At 33.4% G+C, this 20,638-nt stretch overlaps 4 protein-coding genes across 5 annotated transcripts; 3 read left to right on the plus strand and 1 right to left on the minus strand.

Moving 5' to 3' along the window:
* Positions 1 to 407: 407 nt before the first annotated feature.
* Positions 408 to 917, plus strand: LOC118049254 (non-specific lipid-transfer protein 1). The gene is made up of 2 exons (XM_035059203.1): positions 408 to 742; positions 893 to 917. Exons 1-2 carry the CDS (start codon positions 408 to 410, stop codon positions 915 to 917), a joined length of 360 nt encoding a protein of 119 aa, XP_034915094.1.
* A 3,091-nt stretch (positions 918 to 4,008) lies between these two features.
* LOC118049386 (RPM1-interacting protein 4) lies at positions 4,009 to 6,094 on the minus strand. 2 transcript variants are annotated; one of them, XM_035059379.2, is made up of 4 exons: positions 5,920 to 6,094; positions 4,990 to 5,403; positions 4,504 to 4,707; positions 4,009 to 4,284 (listed from the first exon to the last, which is right to left on the minus strand). In XM_035059379.2, exons 1-4 carry the CDS (start codon positions 5,923 to 5,925, stop codon positions 4,252 to 4,254), a joined length of 657 nt encoding a protein of 218 aa, XP_034915270.1. In that variant the 5' UTR covers positions 5,926 to 6,094; the 3' UTR covers positions 4,009 to 4,251. The 2 variants fall into 2 exon arrangements, with proteins under 2 accessions (XP_034915270.1, XP_034915269.1); XM_035059378.2 differs by lacking the exon at positions 5,920 to 6,094 and having other exon boundaries at positions 4,990 to 5,505.
* A 3,642-nt stretch (positions 6,095 to 9,736) lies between these two features.
* LOC118049387 (ubiquinol oxidase 4, chloroplastic/chromoplastic) lies at positions 9,737 to 13,505 on the plus strand. Its single transcript, XM_035059380.2, has 9 exons — positions 9,737 to 10,115; positions 10,227 to 10,413; positions 10,590 to 10,683; positions 11,047 to 11,162; positions 11,554 to 11,662; positions 12,247 to 12,315; positions 12,824 to 12,895; positions 12,972 to 13,019; positions 13,153 to 13,505. The coding sequence occupies exons 1-9, from the start codon at positions 9,958 to 9,960 to the stop codon at positions 13,374 to 13,376; spliced, it is 1,077 nt and encodes a 358-aa protein (XP_034915271.1). The 5' UTR covers positions 9,737 to 9,957; the 3' UTR covers positions 13,377 to 13,505.
* Positions 13,506 to 15,609: 2,104 nt separating this feature from the next.
* LOC118049256 (E3 ubiquitin-protein ligase COP1-like) lies at positions 15,610 to 20,406 on the plus strand. The gene is made up of 12 exons (XM_035059206.2): positions 15,610 to 15,835; positions 15,963 to 16,118; positions 16,253 to 16,435; positions 16,630 to 16,787; positions 16,927 to 16,992; positions 17,152 to 17,230; positions 17,477 to 17,632; positions 17,907 to 18,005; positions 18,187 to 18,291; positions 18,606 to 18,785; positions 18,948 to 19,058; positions 19,137 to 20,406. The coding sequence occupies exons 2-12, from the start codon at positions 15,999 to 16,001 to the stop codon at positions 19,302 to 19,304; spliced, it is 1,425 nt and encodes a 474-aa protein (XP_034915097.2). The 5' UTR covers positions 15,610 to 15,835; positions 15,963 to 15,998; the 3' UTR covers positions 19,305 to 20,406.
* The last annotated feature ends 232 nt before the right edge of the window (positions 20,407 to 20,638 follow it).

The raw sequence follows: 20,638 nt of genomic DNA on the forward strand, positions 1-20,638 counted from the left end.
AAAAAAAAAAAAAAAAAAAAAAAAGGAAGGCCGTAGAGGATGCACCACAATCAGTGGAGTGGATGATCAAAGTACTTCTATTAATTAAATAACACAATTTATTATAAAATATCTACATGTATGAATGATTATGAGATAACAATAATTAATTAATCTGATGATCTATTTAATGATTTTGTTTTATTTTTGTATTGTGATCTTGTGACTTTTAAAGATATATTTAAAGAAATAAATGATAAAAAGCTACAGACAATAAAATTAATATATCATTCCCGGTTCTGCTCGATGGTAGCAGACAGTAGTATAAAAACACAGAGGGTACGTATGCCTGAGAAAGAGGCAAAGCATCAAGTCCAGCCAACCAAAGTTCATAAAGGCAATTAGCTCCTTTCTCTGAACAAAGAAAGATGGCGTTGTGTTCTGTTTTCTGGGCAGTGATTTTGCTTGCGACGGCAAACTCTGTCCACGGCGGCGATGCATGCACCGGCTTGCCTGGATTGCTTAACTGCGCCCCGTTCTTGCTGGGTAGTGTCTCATCACCGGATGCTAATTGTTGTAAATCTCTAAAATGGTTAAGTCAGCATGCTATCAACAGGGAAGACAAAAGGGAACTCTGTAAATGTTTAAAGGTGGAAGATTTGAAGCACAAGGGCGTTATCCTGGATACAGCCAAAGCACTCCCTCGCCGGTGCAAGGTCCAGCTCCCGGTGCCGCTCGTACCTGATAATATAGACTGTGACAAGTAAACATTGATATTATTTCTCTTTATTTATTTATTCATTTATTTTGCTTCTTTAAATATTCCAGGGATTTACTTTTAAATGCTTAATTTAATTTTCATGATCTATGCCTGGCTGCTAATATATTGATCTATTTTCTCTGTGATGGGCAGGATAAAAGCTGCTGATGAGGAGTAAATTGAGATGTCTGCTTAATAGTAAGGGAATAAACTGCATGGAGGCATGGTGCCTAGATATCTTAGAGCCTTTCCTAACTCATTACAGAAGTCCAAGCAATTTTATAAACAACACAATATGTAATAAATAAATAAATTAATTAACAAAATTATTGAAATAATACAGTCTCTTTTTATATAAAATATCTTTGGTTTTGAAATTTATGGTGATATTGTTCGATAATATTATGATCTTTGTGGCCTACTGTCTTTCTTGCTCTCTCTTTTTTATATATATAAATATTTCAATAAATAAAATTTTATATATAAAGTATTCTTCGAGATAACCCAAAAAATCCATAACATAAGTTAACTTGTCACGCCATGATATTGTCTAGAAACTCTCCAAAATTAAGAGGGGGTAAAAGTAATATTAAGAAAAATTAAGAATCATCATCCAATGATTAAAAAAAACTAAAAATCTTAAAATATATAATGATTTCAAATATTCATGTAAGAGATTAGTTATGCTTGATAATGAAAAATGACATCACCTTTATAACATTATATTTTACGAAAGATTAGCTTTGCAATGTATTTTCTCCTTAATATGTTTTTGTATTACCATTAATTATTTTTTATTTTTAGCTTTTTTAGATAATTCTTAAAAACACAATTTAAGAGTTTATATCTCTCTCAATAAGCAAAAAAAGTTATGTGTTTGGACACTCATTAATTTGTCAATATATAGTCATAAATTGATTGAGGAACCCCAAGGATTAATGCAATATGGAATAAATAGGCATAGCCATGTAGTCTTGGCAAGAATAACACGACTTGCAAGGGTGGATTTGCTCCACAATATATATGAGTAGAACGAGAATGAATTAATGTTGAAGCTCATTCGGATTAGCATGTTAACCATCGCATATACAATTAATGTTTGGCATTGCTTTTCAAATGCGCATCGTTTTGATGTGCTGAGTCAAAAAATAATTTTTAAAAAATAAAAAAACATCATTGGCATGTATTTCGGCATGAAAAGCTATTTGAAAAGCAACCGCTATGCCAAACACGCTCTTAATCACCCGTACGTCGCGCTTGAAATTAGGAGGAGCTAATTAAAAATAAAATAAAATGGATTAATTAACTATAAATTAAAATATTCCCTTCAACGCCTATATGGCAACTTCAGAATTTAAAGGTCTATTAATTTAGTGTGGGATGAAACATGATTGATGATAGCAAAAGATTATTGAAAAAAAATTAAAACCTGAAAATTTCAATTTAATTTGTTTTTAATTTTGAGTTTGAATGAGATTAATTCAGATTTTCCCTTTCCTTTTGTTTATATTTTAACTGCTAACTTATATTTTCAAAATACTTTCCAAAAGATTAAATTCTTTTTTTTTTTATCAAATTCAAGAGCTTTTGCACGCGTGTTTCAATGATTTTTGTTGATGGATATGGGTGTATATAGTACATGGAAGAGACTAGAATTGAAAACCTTACATAACATTAAGGGTAAGATTAATATGTAATGGTAACATATTGATAGCTAGTATTTTTATAGTTAACCCCCCAAAAAAAAAATCTATAACATATGCTAAGAATTTAAGTGTTATTTTCTATTTTTTTTAAAAAATACGTTCAGATAATAATTTCTCAGATTGATGAACAATAAAGGTTACAAAGGAATGATAGGAATAAAAGTCAAGGTAGTATTGGCAAGAACAAAAAAATTAAGTCCAGTTTGAGATTATGATAAAAATAACAGTTTAAAATATTTTTTATTTAGAAATATTTAAATTAAAATTTTTTTAAAAAAATTATATCAAACATGTAAAAATTAATCTAAATACATGTAAGTTTTTTTTTATTTTAAATAAAAAAATTTAAAATTTTTGAAGAACATGATTCACAGTTTTAGAAAGTGTTTGGAAACAGTTGTACCTGCATTTCTAAAAAAAATTTAACTTTTTTTTAAATTTAATTTTTTTATATATTTTGGATCGTTTTTGAATATTTTAACACAAAAAATATTTTAAAAAACAACTACTAATATAATCTAAAATAAATAATTTTAAACAACTTTGATTATTCAGGTAGAAAGCGTAGACGGAATTTGATTCACAACAAATGAGTGCAACGAGAATGTTGGAGCTCACTGGATTAGCATGCACAGTCACGTGCACGTTAGCATTTCTTAACGAGTGTAAACCGTTTGAGAAGGAGGAGGTCCAAAACTCATGGTTAAAACCTGGCAGAATGTGCCCGGATGGCCCGACACGTCTAGTTCTTAATAATAAAAAAGTTCACGCAATTAGTTTTTTTTTTCTTTTTAATTATTTTTACTAAAAAGTGGATAACATGACGTCCTTGTGTTTTTTGAAAAAAAATTGCAAATGATATGTAGCCTGCGTGTCTGGAATCCGGCGACCCACTGGTTAATTGGGGCAAGGGTGCTGTACACCCCGAAATCTATTTTTTTATTAATAATCTTTTTTATTTAAAAATATCTCAAAAAATATTCTAAAGATCTTAAATAATTTTTTATATTTTTAACTAACTCAATTAAAAAAATCAATTGAAAATCCAAAAACTTCCCTAAATCGAAATTTAGTCTCTAAAAATTTAAAAATTTTAAAAAAAGAGTTAAATGAAAGTTGTTGACATTATAACTGATTATTTTCATGGTAGAAATCAATATTAACCTAATTTTTTTTTATCATTGAAATTTAATAAATTTCTCACTCCTTACTCGAATAGAAAATGAAAAATAAAAAATAAAGTTTTTGGAAGAAAATTAATTTTTTGAAAACTAAAAAGACTAAAAATGAGTTAATTTCAAAGTGACCATATAGTTTCTCCATATTTTTTATTTTGATCTCCTATCTTTTAGTTTATCCATGCTTAAAAAATTAGAAGCAATTCATTTTTAATTTGACCATAAAAGGATCTAAGTGCAGAGAAAAAAAGTTTGCCGATCAAAATAAAAGAAAAGAGAAATCATCACCGTAAATTCCCATAGAAAATGTGCAAAAAAATAACTATGAAGGAAATTGCGATAAAGCACTTTACGACATGATAAAAATTCTATTTTACCTGCAGAAAATAGAGCTAGCTGTAATCGAAGTTCATACAAGGAGCAAAAACCAAGATTCTTGTTTTTTTCTTCTCTTTTTCCATAGTAATAAGGAACAATATTAATGTAAAGCTACAAAGAATACCAAATTTCTAGAGTCCTTGGACAAAGGGAACTACTGTTGTGAGAAACCATTGCTGCATGCCATCAAATGAAGTATCTCCAGATCTTAAGCAAAGGTTGCAAGAAGCGGAAGTAGCCATCTAGTCACTCAATTCCCTCGCGGAAAGAAACAGCAACAGAACTGCATGATAGTAGAATTGTTCGCGTAAACGAGACAGAAAATGGAAGCATCTGGAGGAGAACATTGAAGTTCATAAGGGTTTTTTTAAAAAGATTTTTAGATTTGAAATTATCTTAGAAAAGGCAGCATAAAACTTCTTCAATGCCTGGTGCTTGTACTGCATGCTGCAGAATATTTTACAGGTTATCTGGTATGGAGTTGATCATACGCAGTGCTTACCTTTGATAGAGAGGAAGAACTTCCTTGGTTTCTTTGACTAGTAATTTGACGATTTACTGGTTGGATTGGCACAGAAGGAAATGTCTTTGATGCAATTTGTTTCTCCTCTTTCACTCTGTTGAAAACCACAGTAAAACCTTCACCTGACTTTGGATCTGTGTCATCCCATGCTCCAAATTTGGGAATCGATGCTGCCCTCTGATGCTGTCATCCCCATTGAACTCAAGAAAATTAAATTTAAGTGACAGTAAAAATCTCTCTCTCTGCCTTAAAAATCATTTTTTCTAATTTTCTGTCATATTTCTCTCTTTTTTTTCTTGTGTCTATCTTTCTCTTATACAATACGTATTGATAATTACAATTAGAAAATGCACAATAATTTTTAAGTAATAGGCGAGGAGGATTTTTGTACTAACCCAACAAAATTCCAAAAAAGAAAAAAGTTAGTTACAATATGCTATTAGGCTAGGAATTAAGAAGGCTTACACCGTCATGATTAGTTGAATGAGTGCTTCTACTTCTCTGTCTAGAATGTCTTGATGAAGACAAGGCTTTATTTCCCTCGGAACTACTCTTCTCACTTCCTGATTCTGATGTGATGCTCTTGTGGCTTGCACTCTTCTGATGATCATTTGAAGATCTTGTCCCGTGTGCATTGTGCCCTTTGAGTCTCAGATCAATGTTGTGATGTTCTGCAGTAATTCCCTGATAGGCGCCAGAAGAGAAATCAACATCATCTTCCATGACCCCTCTAGCATGCATGAAGGCCTCTGGATTCTCCTCCGGATCATTTGGGTTCATCCTCCTGCCGGATTTCTCCTTGCGTGCAGTGTCGAAGTAGGCAGTGTATGGAACATTATCATTATCCCAGCCACCAAACTTGGGGACATGGTGACGTTGCTGTGACAGAATCATGTGTAAGAATGGGGAAATTTTGTGCAGATACACACTTTATAAACTCAACCTCATCATTACTACCAATGTATTTAGATTCTTTAAAGCTTCAAATTAACATAGCAGGTTGTTATACTGTTCACAGATGACACATAACGCGTAGCCATTGGCGTGAGAAACCTTAGTTCTTTCCTTTGACTACGCGTTGCGTCGAAAAGGCTATTACCATATCTTAATTTTCTGTAATAATAATAATAGATCGATATAGAAATGATTAAGAAATACGAAAATCCAGCTAGCTCTGTCTTTTCGCTATACGCTGCGTCAACAAAGCTATTGCAAGATAACACAGGATAGATTGGAGAAATCATCTCATTACAAAATACCAGTTCAAGCAAAGATGATCCGACATAGAGCAAGTTGGACAAGAAAAACAAACCTAGAGACTAGACACCAAGAAACATCTTTAAAACAGGGGAGAAAAAGAACTGAGTATTATATTTTAGCTGCGAGATCACTTACAGCCATTGATGGAGCAGGTGATGTAAAGAACTGGCTGATTTTGCTGTGGAGATCAAAGGATTTTAGCTTGGGGTGGGGGTCATTTGATTTGAAGACGTATAGGAACCTGCTGGCAAAGTTTGACACAATAAGTAATCGATTCTTACAAAGTTTACGAAAGCTAAATTCAGTATAAAAAATTGAGGTATGCTGCTAGAAATACCGGATCTTGTCCTTTTTTTTTTGCTATGAATCAATCGCTTTGTTCTCACCCTTACGGCATGTAGTGTTTGTACATATCGTGCTAAACTCTTTTACGAAAGCTACATAGATTAGATATATATTGACTGTTTTTCTCCCTTCATTCACCATGGAAGAAAACCAGTGAACACAGAATTTAACAGTTGACTATTTTCATTTTGGAACCTTCAAAATTTCTATACTTTTCAATGAATTTGCTGGTTCCAATCTTTTTCCTTCCCCCCCTGAGATTCTTTTGTTTCTTTGCTTTTACCCCCCTTGAGAAATTAACATGCAATCCGAAGCAACTCTATGATAATCATTGTGAAATAAATAAAATAAAAAAGATTCTCAATTCTTTATTGTGGGAAAAAAGATGAAATAAGTCGTACAGAATCAATAAATTATGATATAATACCCTTTGATGCAGTTTTTTGTTTTGTTTTTTATGATCGAGGGATCAAATAAAATATATACTCGTACATAATTTATATTTTTATTTCTATATATGATTTTTATTTTTTTGAATAGCATAAATCATACCAATTATAATAAGAGTTGATGTGATTTTTTTTTTGTTCTCATATATTGTTTACATTTTTTAAAATCATATTAATTATAATATAATATTTGTTAATTACATTACCATTTTTTTTGTATATGTAATTGTGTTTGAATATGTTTCAAAAATATATTTTACTTCAAAAAATATTGAATTATTCTTTTTAGTGTTTAATTTCTGATGATTTTAATGTGCTAATATTAAAAATTAAAAAAAATTTTTAATATATTTTTAAATAAAAAATACTTTTGAGCAAAACTAGAAAATCAGAAAAAATTACATTATAAAATATTAAACTTAAAAAAACATATATAATGGAAAATGCCCCGATCGATGCAAAGTGATAGGTATCTATGAAATATTAGAGTTATTCTTGAGATGATGATCATCCAATTTCTCAAAGAAATAAATCCCATTTAAAATATTCCAATGCCATGTATTGTAATAATAAAAACAAAATAAGTGAAACTGATTGCCATAAATCACCTATAAAATATAATTGTTTGAACTATTTTCAGTTACACAACAGCTTGAAAATTTGAAAGAACATACATACACATTCAAAGGTAAAATCCAAACAACATTAAAACCAGAATCCATGACACCCTAAAAGGCAAATGGCTGGAGGAAATTAGAAGTAAAAAGTATTAAAGCAGTTGAAACGCATCAAACACCTTGTCAACTAGTTAATTAATCAGGCTTTGGAAATTGAAAATCGAACCACTTTCCACTCAAATCCAAAACCAGAAAGAAAGAAAAAGTGTGTAAAAGCAACTCCATGCACACTGAATAGTGTTCTCCTGTGAGCTTACTGCACTATAAACAGGCAGCTTGATCATATAGGTAAGTAGCAGTAGTCTAGAGAGTGAAGAGAGATGAAGAAGAAAATAGTGGTGGCTGTGATTGCTTTTTGGCTAACGCTTTCTTTTGGGAGTGGAAGCACAAGCGTGGCTGACGACATTTGCACAGAAGCCATGACTAAGTTGCTCAACTGCCTCCCATTCTTGACTACCACCGCCCCATCACCGTCTCTTTCTTGCTGCGTGGCTGTGGGATGGGTGAGTCAACATGCTACCACCACACAAGACCGTAGGGTCCTCTGTAAATGCTTAAAGAGCGCATCTCTCGCTTACAAGGTTGATCCTACCAGAGCTAAGGAACTTCCTGATGTGTGCAAAGTCCCTGTCCCCGTGCCCATCTTACCCCAAATCGACTGTGACAAGTAAACGACTGACTTCTCTCTTTTCCTTTTTCTTTTTTCGTTAAGTGGATTGAATTTCTTCTCACATTAATTAATCTGTTCTTGTTCATCATGTGTGCAGGATCCAGTCTTCCATTGATTGAGGAGTAGAGATGTTTGCTTAGAAGATCAATAAACTGGAAAGATTAGCAGCGTTGAGTTACTGTGGAGAGATTAATGCCATAATATTTAGAGCCTTTCCCTGTTATGTGTATGCATGCAATATGATGCAATGTACATATTTTAGGGGAAGCATTGTTTGAAGGAAATGATATATACATGGCCTCTTTTCGTATTTTCTGTTTCGATTAATCCAGTTATTTCAATAATTTTTTATGCAGAAGATTGCACACACAAGCACTTGATTTATGGACCAAGCTAATTAACAATAATTCGTATTTAAAAAAAATCAAATTAAATGGGTCATCTAAAATGAATGTTGCTAAAACCAACCCAGTCGACAGATCAACTCATGACCTGGTTGGAAGAATGATTTATGGATCTTCTTTCTTGCATCATATTGACGATCTAAGCTGACAAAAGATGCATTACAAGAAGCGCCCCCTGCGTTTCTGCCTTCAATTATGATGCTTGGAAGCTAGGATTGAGCTTGCTTTACAAGGTTATGGCGGTTTCATGTCAAACTCACTGTAAGAAAACGCAGAGAAAATGATAGCAGGGATTGTGAAGAAAATGGGATTTGTTTTTTTTTTTTTTTAAATAAGCGGGCTGGACTTGACCTTAGGTGCACTTGGACAAAGCCCAAACGCGCTTCAACTAAGCTCTCAGCCTAGGGCCCTTCCTTTTCTATATTATTATTCTAAGTTTTTGAGTTTTTTTTTTTAATAACTTCATCTTTTTTAATTTCTGACTTCTTATTTATATTTTACTTACGGTGAAGTATATCAGATTTTTTATGTGTTTTTATAATTTTTCCAAGTTTTTCTTTTCCCTATACTATCATATTTTAAAATCAATAATCCTCTTCATGCTATTTTTTCTCTATACTATTATATTATTAAAGAAAATTATTTTAAAAAGTAAATCATAAATTTATTTGTTTAATCTTTTGTCATTGAATTGAATAAAAAAATAGGATAAATAAAAAAAAACATAAAAATACATATAGTATATTGAGATTATAAAACAAATATTCAAATTCATATCCTAAACATAACACACAAAATACAATGTTATTAAACCCTAACTAAACGAATTATTAATCTGATTGATTACTCATGGATTTTGAAATTGATTTAAGTTGAATTTCATGTTAAATTAGGTGAAAGTTAATGAAAAAAAATAAAAACATAAAAAGTAAAATAATAATATGAGAAAACATATTAATGAATTGAAATATGATAGAATGCATGAACTATAAATCATAGTTTTATTGTTTAAGAAAAGATTCAAATATGATATTTTGTTTAAGATATTTATAACTCCTTAAATAAGTCTAGGAACCATCATAAATAAATAAAAATAAAAAAATAAATAAATTTTTTAAATAAACTATAAAAACAAAATTATCAATCTTAATATTTTATTTCCTAAACTAAATAAAATAAAAAATATTTTTAAAATTAAATAAAAAAATAATAATTAATTTTTTTTCTTGAAAACTCTCCTGCATCAATTAAGATCAAAACCAGTCATTTCTTGAATTAACTCATCTAATTAAAACGTTAAAAAAAAACTGAATTTGACTTTATAATATTTTTTTTTAAAATCTCATTTCAAATTAGTCAACCTAATTTAAAGTACGGTCCCATCCGGCAGGCAGCAAAGACGAAGACAAATTGAGGAATATACCAATACCATGGATTCGGCCACAGAAAACGCCCAGCTTGCCAAACTATAAACGACGACACTACCCATTACGACCGCTTCCATTTCCTTGCCTTGAATCAATCAACCGAACTCACACTTTTCTTCTTCTTCTAACAACTTCTGCAATTTGTTCTCATTTATGTTCAGACAGCTTCTCAGCAGCTAATCTCTCAAAAATAATAAGAAAATGGCAGCAGCAGGTCTCTCTTCTTCTTCATGTACTGTATTCACAATCTCCTCATCCTTTAAAACCAGAAGACATCTCACTAAAACCCCACAAAACCCTTTGCTTTTCAAACGCAACAACAGCAGCAACCCCACTTCACACCCTTTTCTTCCTTCCAGGTATTTGCTTTTGTTGTTTTTAGTTGCTAATCAAGAACATTAATCATCATCAAATTTCTAATATTGATTGAGATTACTGATGAAAATTTTTGTTTTTTATCTTTTTTATAGAAAGTTGTGTACAGTTCAAGCAACAATTTTGAGAGAAGATGAAGAGAAGAAAGTTGTTGTTGAGGAATCATTTCAACCCAAGACTTTCACTCATGAGCCTGTCCATGGCTCACCACAATCTTCATCTCCTAGTGGATTAGAGACTTGGGCTATCAAGCTTGAACAATCTGTCAATGTCTTTCTCACTGTATGATTTACTGATTCACTTTCATTTGCTTGCATTGAATTGCAAGGGTTTCTGGTTTGTTGATTTCTATTTAATACTTGATTTCAATGTCCCAATTTGGTTGTAGCATAAGGAAATTGGGGTTTTTGTATGTAATTGATTATGCTTTTCATTTCTTGATTGTTTTTTATTGGCAGGATTCGGTGATAAAAATTCTTGATACTCTTTATCATGACCGCGATTATGCTAGGTTCTTTGTTTTGGAAACTATTGCTAGAGTTCCTTATTTTGGTCAGTATTACTAATATATATTGATTTCTCTTTCAATTTTGATAAAACCCAATAAGGGTTTATTAGTTTCAAACTAAACACGGCTTATGTTATTAAATTTTAGAACTGGGGTTATTGATGGGTTGGAATATGGATGGTCATGTAGAAAATGATCTTTTGGGTGTGATTATGCTTTCAACAGGAGAAAAATTTCATTGCACATTGTATTAGTGTATATATCATACTTCCATGATGCGATGAGAAATTATTGCAGTTCGTCAAAATTGAATTTGCTGACTTGGTTTTGGGGTTCTTTGAATTGCTCTCATTATGCTGTACAAATATTGAATTTAATAGTAACTGTTGATTTCTGAACAATTGCAGCCTTTATATCTGTTCTTCACATGTATGAGAGTTTTGGTTGGTGGAGAAGAGCTGATTATCTCAAAGTGCATTTTGCTGAGAGCTGGAATGAGATGCATCACTTGCTTATCATGGAAGTAAGTATCTTTTGCAGTTTAATGGTTGCATGTTTCTATTATTGATTTCTGTTAGTGGGACTTTTTTTCTTTTATGTTTTCTCTGTTGATTATGGTCAGCAGTCCTGTTCTCAAGTCCAGTAAATGCTGTTTCACTGTTTCAATTTGTCATTTATTGCATGGGATGGCATTTGAATACGAGATGATCTGGAAACTTAATATAGATGAAAGAAAATCGAGGAAGAAAATGGATAAACGTGCTCCTTTTCCAATGTAGATTGGTCATAAAATACAGAATATGCAAACTCAACCCATGACACTTAGGGTTATTTATATATGGTTCAGTGGCTCCAAATACAAAATACTATAGCATAATTCTCATGATTCTGATGGCATCTTGATTTGGCTGCAGGAATTGGGTGGTAATTCTTGGTGGTTTGACCGGCTTCTTGCTCAAGTTATAGCAACCTCTTATTATTTCATGACAGTCTTTATGTATGCATTGAGCCCAAGAATGGCATGTAAGTACGCACATCTGGTTTTCTGGTTAATAACTTCCTTGCATTGTAACCTCCCACTCATTCAATCCTCTTGAGTCTTGAGTGATTAAATGATATGAGAATTTATCAATTTATGAGAACATAACTGAAACAAAATGATGAACCAGGTATGCCTGTCTAAAAATTTCAATTTTGAACATATTTTTGGAACTCTCATAAGCATTATTTGACCTCATAGAGCTCTAAAAAGTTCCATGTTTGTTGGTTTCTATTTTAGTTTGAAACAGATAAACATGATTTATTTTATAGCCACTTTTAATTGTTTTTTTGACTCTTTTCCCCCATGTTGCTTCAAGCCACAGGAAAAGCACCCTAAATAAATTATCTTGCTGAAAATCTACAGTCATTTATCTCAAATTGGTATTTTGATATTGAGCTCAAGTTGGTGATTTTGATAACTCAATTCCTTTATATTGCTCTAATCCCATTGGAAAAGCTCCCAAAATAAATCGTCTTATGGATGAGTCTTTTGCAGAATAACCTACACATAGTCAGTTATCTCAAAATGTCGAATTTGATCAATTCAACCTGATCATTTTTTTCAGATCACTTCTCTGAATGTGTTGAGAGCCATGCATTTGCAACTTATGACAAATTTATCAAGGCCCGAGGAGGTATGTTAAGAGTTTCATATGTTGGTTGATGATATTAGAGTAGTTGCTTGCAAATCCATCATCTGTGAGTATAGATGTTGAGAAAAAACCAATTTCCGTTACCTCTGTTTCACTTGTGTTTGTCATTTGGCTACTGTCACTTCATGTTTTCATTCTGTGCACGTTTCCTTTTCTTATTTTTTTTAGTGTAATTATGTGAACAGAATTGCTAACCCTTAAGACAACCATTTATGATTTTTCATGTGATACAATTAATTACTAGCAGTCATCTATAATTTGACTGATAACTTCTGAGTTACGACGTCTTGGATGCTATTAAACCAACGGCTTGATGATACCAAAAATATTTATGCATATGTATTCAGGTCATGGGTCACCCCAAAAATCTATCAGCACGCAAAACAGTTTGATGAATGATTTCTATCATATGCTTAACTTTATAGATTCATCTTGTCCAACATCAACAACCTTTATTCTGATACATTGTATTTGCTTCTAATCTTTGTAGATGATTTGAAAAAATTGCCTGCACCTGAGGTTGCTGTAAAATATTATACCGAGGGTGATTTGTACTTGTTTGGTAAGTTTTTTTTATTTAACAAACAATGGTTGCATCTTATGTGAGACATTGGGATAACAACTCTGATCACTTCCAGATGAGTTTCAAACTTCCAGAGCTCCCCATTCTCGTAGGCCAAAAATAGGTAAGAATAAACTCCGACTCTGTTGTCAAAATTTTCAATGTAAAGAGAATTAAGGGAAAAAATAGGAGTTGAACTATTAAAGTGACACTGACAGAACTTTTGTGTTCTCTTGTCAAATTCCTTTTCTTTCCAGAGAATTTGTACGATGTATTTCTGAACGTCAGAGATGATGAGGCTGAACATTGTAAGACCATGAAGGCCTGCCAAACTCATGGAAATCTCCGCTCTCCACATTCATATCCAGAGGATGCTTTTGAAGATGATACTGGCTGTGATCTTCCTCAAGCAGATTGTGAAGGTATTGTTGATTGTATAAAGAAATCTGTAACATCTCCTCCATCAAAGCAAAATATTTGAAGGAGAACAAGGAAACAGTATACATTTCAGGTGATGGATAGTGAGATATTGTACACATAGAAAGAAACATTACAAATTTACATAATTTACATGTTTCAAGCCATAAATGAAAATTGAATCACTTTTTTAGCTTGGTTAGTCTATCTTAAAATTGTATTTTTAGAAACGGTGTTTCCTGCACAACAGAGCTAGCAAATCTTGATGCATATGGTCCTCCATTAGCTGCTTAAATAGCATAGCCTGTGATAGCAAAGAATTTCAATCCAGAAACCTGGCCCAAGTGCTTTTCCTGGATCCTTGTTGGATTTACTGGAACGATGAACATTTAAAGCTTCTCCATGATCATGGGCCACCCTTTCAACCATCTAGTATGAATCCTTCTTGAATTCTTAAACTGGAACTATGAACATTTAAAATTTTTGAGATGTGCGCTGTCTGTTAAGTAGTTCCATCCCCAGAATGAGGTCATCGATTGAAATGGACACAACGTGTCTGATAATCTTCAACAGAGCGTTGCCAATGCCAACACAGAAAGCTGGTTGTGCTTAGCACTTGTTCCCGACGAGGATACGGCATGTTTCTCGAGTACTTCAACATGCATCTTTCAAAAATGGATGAAATATTCGTAGACAATAAAATATTCTTAGACGAGCCCGTGGCATCACGCGGGCAGTCTGCTAGTAACAATCTAATTGGTCCATTGACAACTACCGCCAGAAACCGTACTAGAGACATTAAAACATTATCAGAAACTTTTTTTCCAGAAGGGGAGAGTTTAATCTTAATGTCCCCATCTATATATATATATATATATATATATATATATATATATATATATAAAAAACACGACGGAAGACAAGTGGGTTTTAATTTTCTCGACAAGAAAAGCATGCACCACTGCATTTTTTAAAAAAAAAGAAGAAAGAAAGAAGCAGCACCAGCCACATCCTTTTGCCATAAACTTTTCTACGTTTTGATTGCTAATCTAACGACTCTAAAGAGCGTGTTTGTCAGTGTGGTAGCAGTTGTTTTTTAAATAACTTTTCATGTTGAAATGCATGTCAATGATTTTTTTTATTTTTTAAAAATTATTTTTAATATTAATATATCAAAACGATCTAAAAAATATAAACCGCACTTAATTTTAACAAAAAAAAAAATTTCAAATTTTTTGGAAACACGGTGCACAACCTAAAGCACCTGCCCAACATGGAGCGTTTCCATCCTCACTACACAAACATTCTTTACTCTCTCTAGCTAACAAACACCTTGACTTCCTCCCTTTTCCTTCCTTCTTCCACTACCAAATGCCAAAGCAAGCTCTCCCTCCACCAACTCTTCCTATATATGATCACATTCACATCACTCACTCACACCACAAGATTTGGTTCTTTTCTTTTTAAGGAAAGAAAACAAAGATAGACAAGGATAGCTTATTCTAGCTATTATTCATTATGGGAGGAGAGAGCTCAGTAGGGGCACTAGTCCCCACCTGAACTCCGAGGCAACTAACTCCAAAATGCCACCACCAACGGAGGAGTTAGACAAGGATTTGTTTCCTATTTGCATGCAGATCATTAAGGATGCTTCCGTCACTTCTTGTGGACAGCTTCTTGATGCCCGTGGAAGCTAAAGATTGCGTAGAACATAGAAATCTGATGATTGAAAAGGACTCTAGATATAACTCTAAATTTACAATTCTATTTTCTTTAAAAATAATATTCGAGAAGTCTCAAAAACCCTATCTCAATTAAAAATAAAAAAATATAAAAAATAACCATAAAATCTAAAATATTATATGAAATTTTTAAAAAATAAAAAACAAAATTTTTCCCAAACCAAGAGCTCAAGGAAAAATTTTAGATACCTAAAAATCTAATATTTGCATGGTGCTATAAAAGTTATTATAAAAAAAAAATAATCTTCAAGAATTTTTGTAAAATCATAAGCTTAATTTAACGATTAGATTAAAAAATTATAATTTTTTAAATTATTATTTTAATATAAAGTTATCAAATCTTTTTTTAGATCTAAATATATTTTATCGGTCTATAAATACATCTGATATACTATTTATATAATCTGTACAAATTTTCATTTACAGATGCACACTGCGCATAATAATAACCTGTTATCTCAAGCTGACTACATCACTTCTGTTACAAGTGCATTACTACTCATTTAAGAATGATTGTCCTTGTTGCGCTCATTACCTCACCTACAACCATATCTTTCCTAATGTTTTGCTAAATAAGGTTTGCTCATCTTTACCTTATCTTTTCTGGTGTTTCGGGTGCTTTCTTTCTTAGAAAACAAAGCTTTTGTGTTCATATATAATGTTCAAGCTTGTTTACAGCTTCATAAGTATTGAACGAATGTAGTTACTGGAGAGAACTTATGCTCGTCAAGTAGCCAAGACTGCATCACCTTATGAACATATTCGCCAGGCATTACAACAGGTTTGTTATTGTAATTTTGATGGTTCATTGATGGGATTCAATGATTGCCTACTTGGATAAATTCATTGGTGGGCATTAATATGTCCTCTGTATTTTTGAATGACTCTTTCATGGTATTCGTATACAGGGTTGTGGAGTGTCATTTACGGTGGTAGATGGCCTTATGGCCCTCCTTGCAGAGAAAAAGAGAAAGATGGAGCAAGAAGAAGCAGATACAAATATGCGAACTTTACTTGACTTCTTGTATTGCCTCAGCAAGCAAAAGCTTGATGATCTCAATGAGGTTCTTGAATTTTTTTTTTGTTTGTGTCTTAGGCATGATGGGTTTTAAAGTCTCATATTCCCGTTGGTACCAGTTCGAGTGCCTACTGGTGTTTCATTAGCGTGCAGATTAACAGACATTTGTACCTTTTGCAGATTCAAACAGATCTCCAGTACATTGAGGAGGACATAAATTCTGTGGAGAAGAAACTAATAGAGTTGTCCAGGGCAAATGACAGATTCTCACTGAAACTTGGGATGTTCGCTGATGATCCAAATTCTAAGTTTGTTACTCAATCAGGACCAATTGCATCTAAAAAGAAATGGGTCCATGCACAGGTAAGGATCTTCTGAACTTGCATATATGCCACTCTCTTGTTGTTCGAGTGATTGTGTGATAGCATCACTGTTTCCAACGTACTGGTCTTGCTGGAGACTTGGGGTTATATCATTTGATTTCTTGCAGCAGCAGTCAAACTATTCAATCTGATTTAGTGTCTAAATAGGTTCTCATTTGTCTTCTCTTGCTACAGCTCAATGCTTTGCAAGAATGTTACTTGCAAAAGCGTCGAAATTGGGTTAGACAAGCATGTAAAGAGGAAGAGAGGGATACAGATACTTTAAATAGAGAAGGATACAATCCAGGCCTTGAGGATTTCCAATCCGTGCTAACCAATTTCACTCGATGCAGGTGGATGAATTTCTCAATGTTGAATATTGTTATTTCCAATCAATCTTTACTTTCTTTCAAAAACCTGGCCACTCATTTGCTCTATTACATTTGAAAACTGCTTTGGTTCCTTCTGACTTCTTGTTGGTTGTTGTGTTAGTCAATTGAGGGTTGTCGCTGAACTTAGACGAGGTGACCTTTTCCACTCTGCTAACATCGTGTCTAGGTTAGTTGGTCTCGATCGGTCATTTTCAAGTAGATTCATTTGATTTCATATGTTTTTTGCTTTGTTCATAAAGCTTGCATTTCCCAGGTTGTCTTTCCAACTCTTATATGTTATTACAATCAATTATCCTAATCATCATGAAATCACATTGTGTTGCAGTATAGAATTTGATCGTGATGATGAACTGTTTGCTACTGCTGGAGTTTCTAGGCGCATTAAGATTTTTGAGTTTTCCAAAGTAAGTGTGGGAAGAGTGTTATACTATCTTACCAACTTAAGTATCATGCACCTTAGCTGCTTAATTCCTCGTTAGCAGACATCTCATCAAATTGATTGAATTGATCAAATGATTAAGAATATTGGTTTTGATTACTGTGCTTAATCTATCAGTCTTTCGAAGAACTCAGGGCTGATGATCATCGCGAAGCAAGTTACAATTCAGTATCCATTATGACAATCATGTCTCTGTATCATTTCTTTCTAGGTCATGGATGAACCGGAAGATGTGCATTGTCCTGTTGTCGAAATGTCCACGCGATCTAAACTCAGTTGTGTGAGCTGGAACAAGTATATGAAAAATCATATTGCTAGCAGTGATTATGAGGGGATAGTAACAGTGTGGGATGTAACTACTCGCCAGGTACTTCATGATACTTCATTTTTGTTGTTCTGTTCCATATGCTCATGACAGACTGACACCAGTGCAGGAAACTCTGGATGTAGCCCTACCCTCCAATTTCTTACACAAAGCGTCTGTTTTCAGGCCTGAAACCTGCAAAGCTGGAATGCAAATTTATGATTTCAGCTTTGCTCTGTCAAACGGCCTTTATGTCCCATAATCATAAACTTTCATTTCCTTAAATTTTCCTGACAGGGATGTTAAATTATTTTAACAAAGACTTTTTTCTCACCAGAGCATAATGGAGTATGAGGAGCACGAAAAGCGAGCTTGGAGTGTTGATTTTTCACAGAATGAACCTTCAATGCTTGTATCTGGGAGCGATGACTGCAAGGTACTTGGAAAGAACCATAATTCCAGGGCAAAATTTGATACCATCCATTTATCAAGAAGCCTTTCAATCCAGCCATTTACCAAAATATGAACAGAGCCAGGATCTATTTTTTTCATTGCTTATAAATTGATGATTGGTTTCATTATGCATCCATGCTTAGATCCGATTCTGAGTTTAATAGGTGAAAATTTGGAGCACAAAGCAAGAGGCAAGTGTTCTCAACATTGATATGAAAGCAAATATCTGTTCTGTCAAGTATAATCCTGGATCCAGCATTCATGTGGCGGTATGTCTCTGTATGATTCCTGCTAGATGAATCATGTTTCTTATGAATTTGCTAACACAAAAAAATATAAAGAATTTTACACGAGTTTTTTCCTTCCAGAGTCTATGGTCAAGAAAGTTACACCAGTATCATATTTTCCATTAAAGCAAAGAAATATAACTCTTCTTTCTTCTTGCCAATCAGAGAGAATGCAAGAAAATTTTATAATGCCTTTGCATGCATCCTGTTTTTGTTTGAAAATCTAACTGGATAGCACACATTAGATTAGTCCTGGATGGAGTCATGTTTAAGAAATGATACTTGGTATCTTGCAGGTGGGATCTGCTGATCATCGTATTCACTATTATGACTTGAGAAACATTTGCCAACCACTTTATGTGTTTAGCGGGCATCGGAAAACTGTTTCATATGTGAAATTTCTATCCAGTAACGAACTGGCTTCTGCATCTACTGACAGCACATTGCGCTTATGGGACGTGAAGGAAAATCTAGCAGTAAGTTATGGCCCGTTCCAAGAAAAAAGAATTCAGTCCTTGATATATTACAACTCCTTTGATTGCTTTCTCTGGAATTGTGATTGCATCTGTGATACTTGGTACCATTTTCGATTTCTTTCCATGGCGCTTCAAATTTACCATGATCCTTTATTTTTTCAGCTGCGTACATTTAGAGGCCATACGAATGAGAGAAACTTTGTGGGTCTTGCGGTGAATAGTGAATACATTGCTTGCGGCAGCGAAACAAATGAAGTGTTTGTGTATCACAAGGTTAGAGAACATTTGAATAAGCTGGTTCCTTTGGCTTCAAAATCCTTTTTAATAATATAGTTTTGACAAAAATTGCAGGCTATCTCTAAGCCTGCAGCTTCGCATAGATTTAGTGTAGATTTGGAGAATGGTGGCGATGATGCTGGATCATACTTCACTAGTGCTGTGTGTTGGAAGAGTGATAGCCCTACAATGCTAGCTGCAAATAGTCAAGGAACCATTAAAGTGCTTGTTCTTGCTGCTTGAATAATTGAACTCTTCAAATCGCACTCAATATTAACTATGTACATACCCAGATAAAGAATGAGTTTTGCTGTGCTACTGGCAAGCAACATGCATATTGCTGTAGTCATTTTCTGGAGTCTTTTGTTAAGGCTATGAAGAAGCCTCTAGTCATGTTGGGTTTCCTAGTGATTTCATTTCGTTTGTCGAATATGATCTTCTACCAAGGAGTTGAATCTACTTCCATTCCTTGTCTACAATTAATGTTCTTCGTTGGCACGTTAGAGATTTTCTTATTACTCACCTTGTACCAGATAACAATTCTTGCTTCGTCATCATCAACACCACCACAAGCTAAATCCCACCACCAATGTCTTGATCACCAGAAATCTGCCGCGCAAGAAAACTTTCTTGGCTATGTTTCTTTAGAAGGTGAGTTGTGGGACCTGAAAACAGAATGTTGCTCTTGGGAGGGAGTCTGATGTAATGGTGTTGGTCATGTTATATACGAAACTTGACCTGAGTCCTCTCTAGTTTATCAAACACAGCAACTCAGTCTGCCAAACCTTGAGATGCTTTTCCAAAATCTGAGTTTTCTAGTAGAACTCAATCTTGATTGTGTAGATCTGTCAGCACACAGTAGTATCTGGTGTGAAGCCATCTCTCATGCACTTCCTAACCTTAAAGAGTGTTGAGTATGGCTTACTCTGCTCTTTCTAGTCCTATTTGTTCCTCTCTCGCAGGTCTGTTTTCTGTGTGAACTCCACCTGTTAGGAAATTGCCATTATTGTGGTAACTACTCCACTACAACTTGTATAAGTGGAAGCATGAATTATGACATAATTTATACCATGTTTTAAGGCTTTATTGTCCCCTCCATGTTGACAAAATGTGCTGGAGGAGCTCATCATATTTGCCTATAAAAGAGGCATGTTTCTTGAGAGCATGTAGAGAGTGTAAAAATGAAGTGAAGAGAAGAAAAGAGAAAAAGGAGCTGCTGCCATGGGCAGCAGCCCTGCTGCTATATGCAGCAATATATGTGAGCTGAGAGTTAAGTTAGAGTGGATATGATCCTTCTTTTTTATGTATTTGTTTTGTATTTTTTTTTATTTTTAATAATATTAACTTTCCCGTGGATGTAGATGATTTGTCGAATCACGTTAAATATTGTTTCAGTATGCTTCAGGTGATGTGATAGTACAATAACAATAGAGTAATAAGGAAAAACCCATTGTAAAAACGAAGAAAAAACCTCTTTACTCCAGTTTTGAAATTTTTTTTTTAAAAGTATTTTGGTGGTTTTGATGTCTTTTTAACTTTTTATTATTTTTTAATATTTGATAAAATATCAAATTATC

Source organism: Populus alba, chromosome 2 (assembly GCF_005239225.2).
Source record: "Populus alba chromosome 2, ASM523922v2, whole genome shotgun sequence".
NCBI lineage: Eukaryota > Viridiplantae > Streptophyta > Magnoliopsida > Malpighiales > Salicaceae > Populus > Populus alba.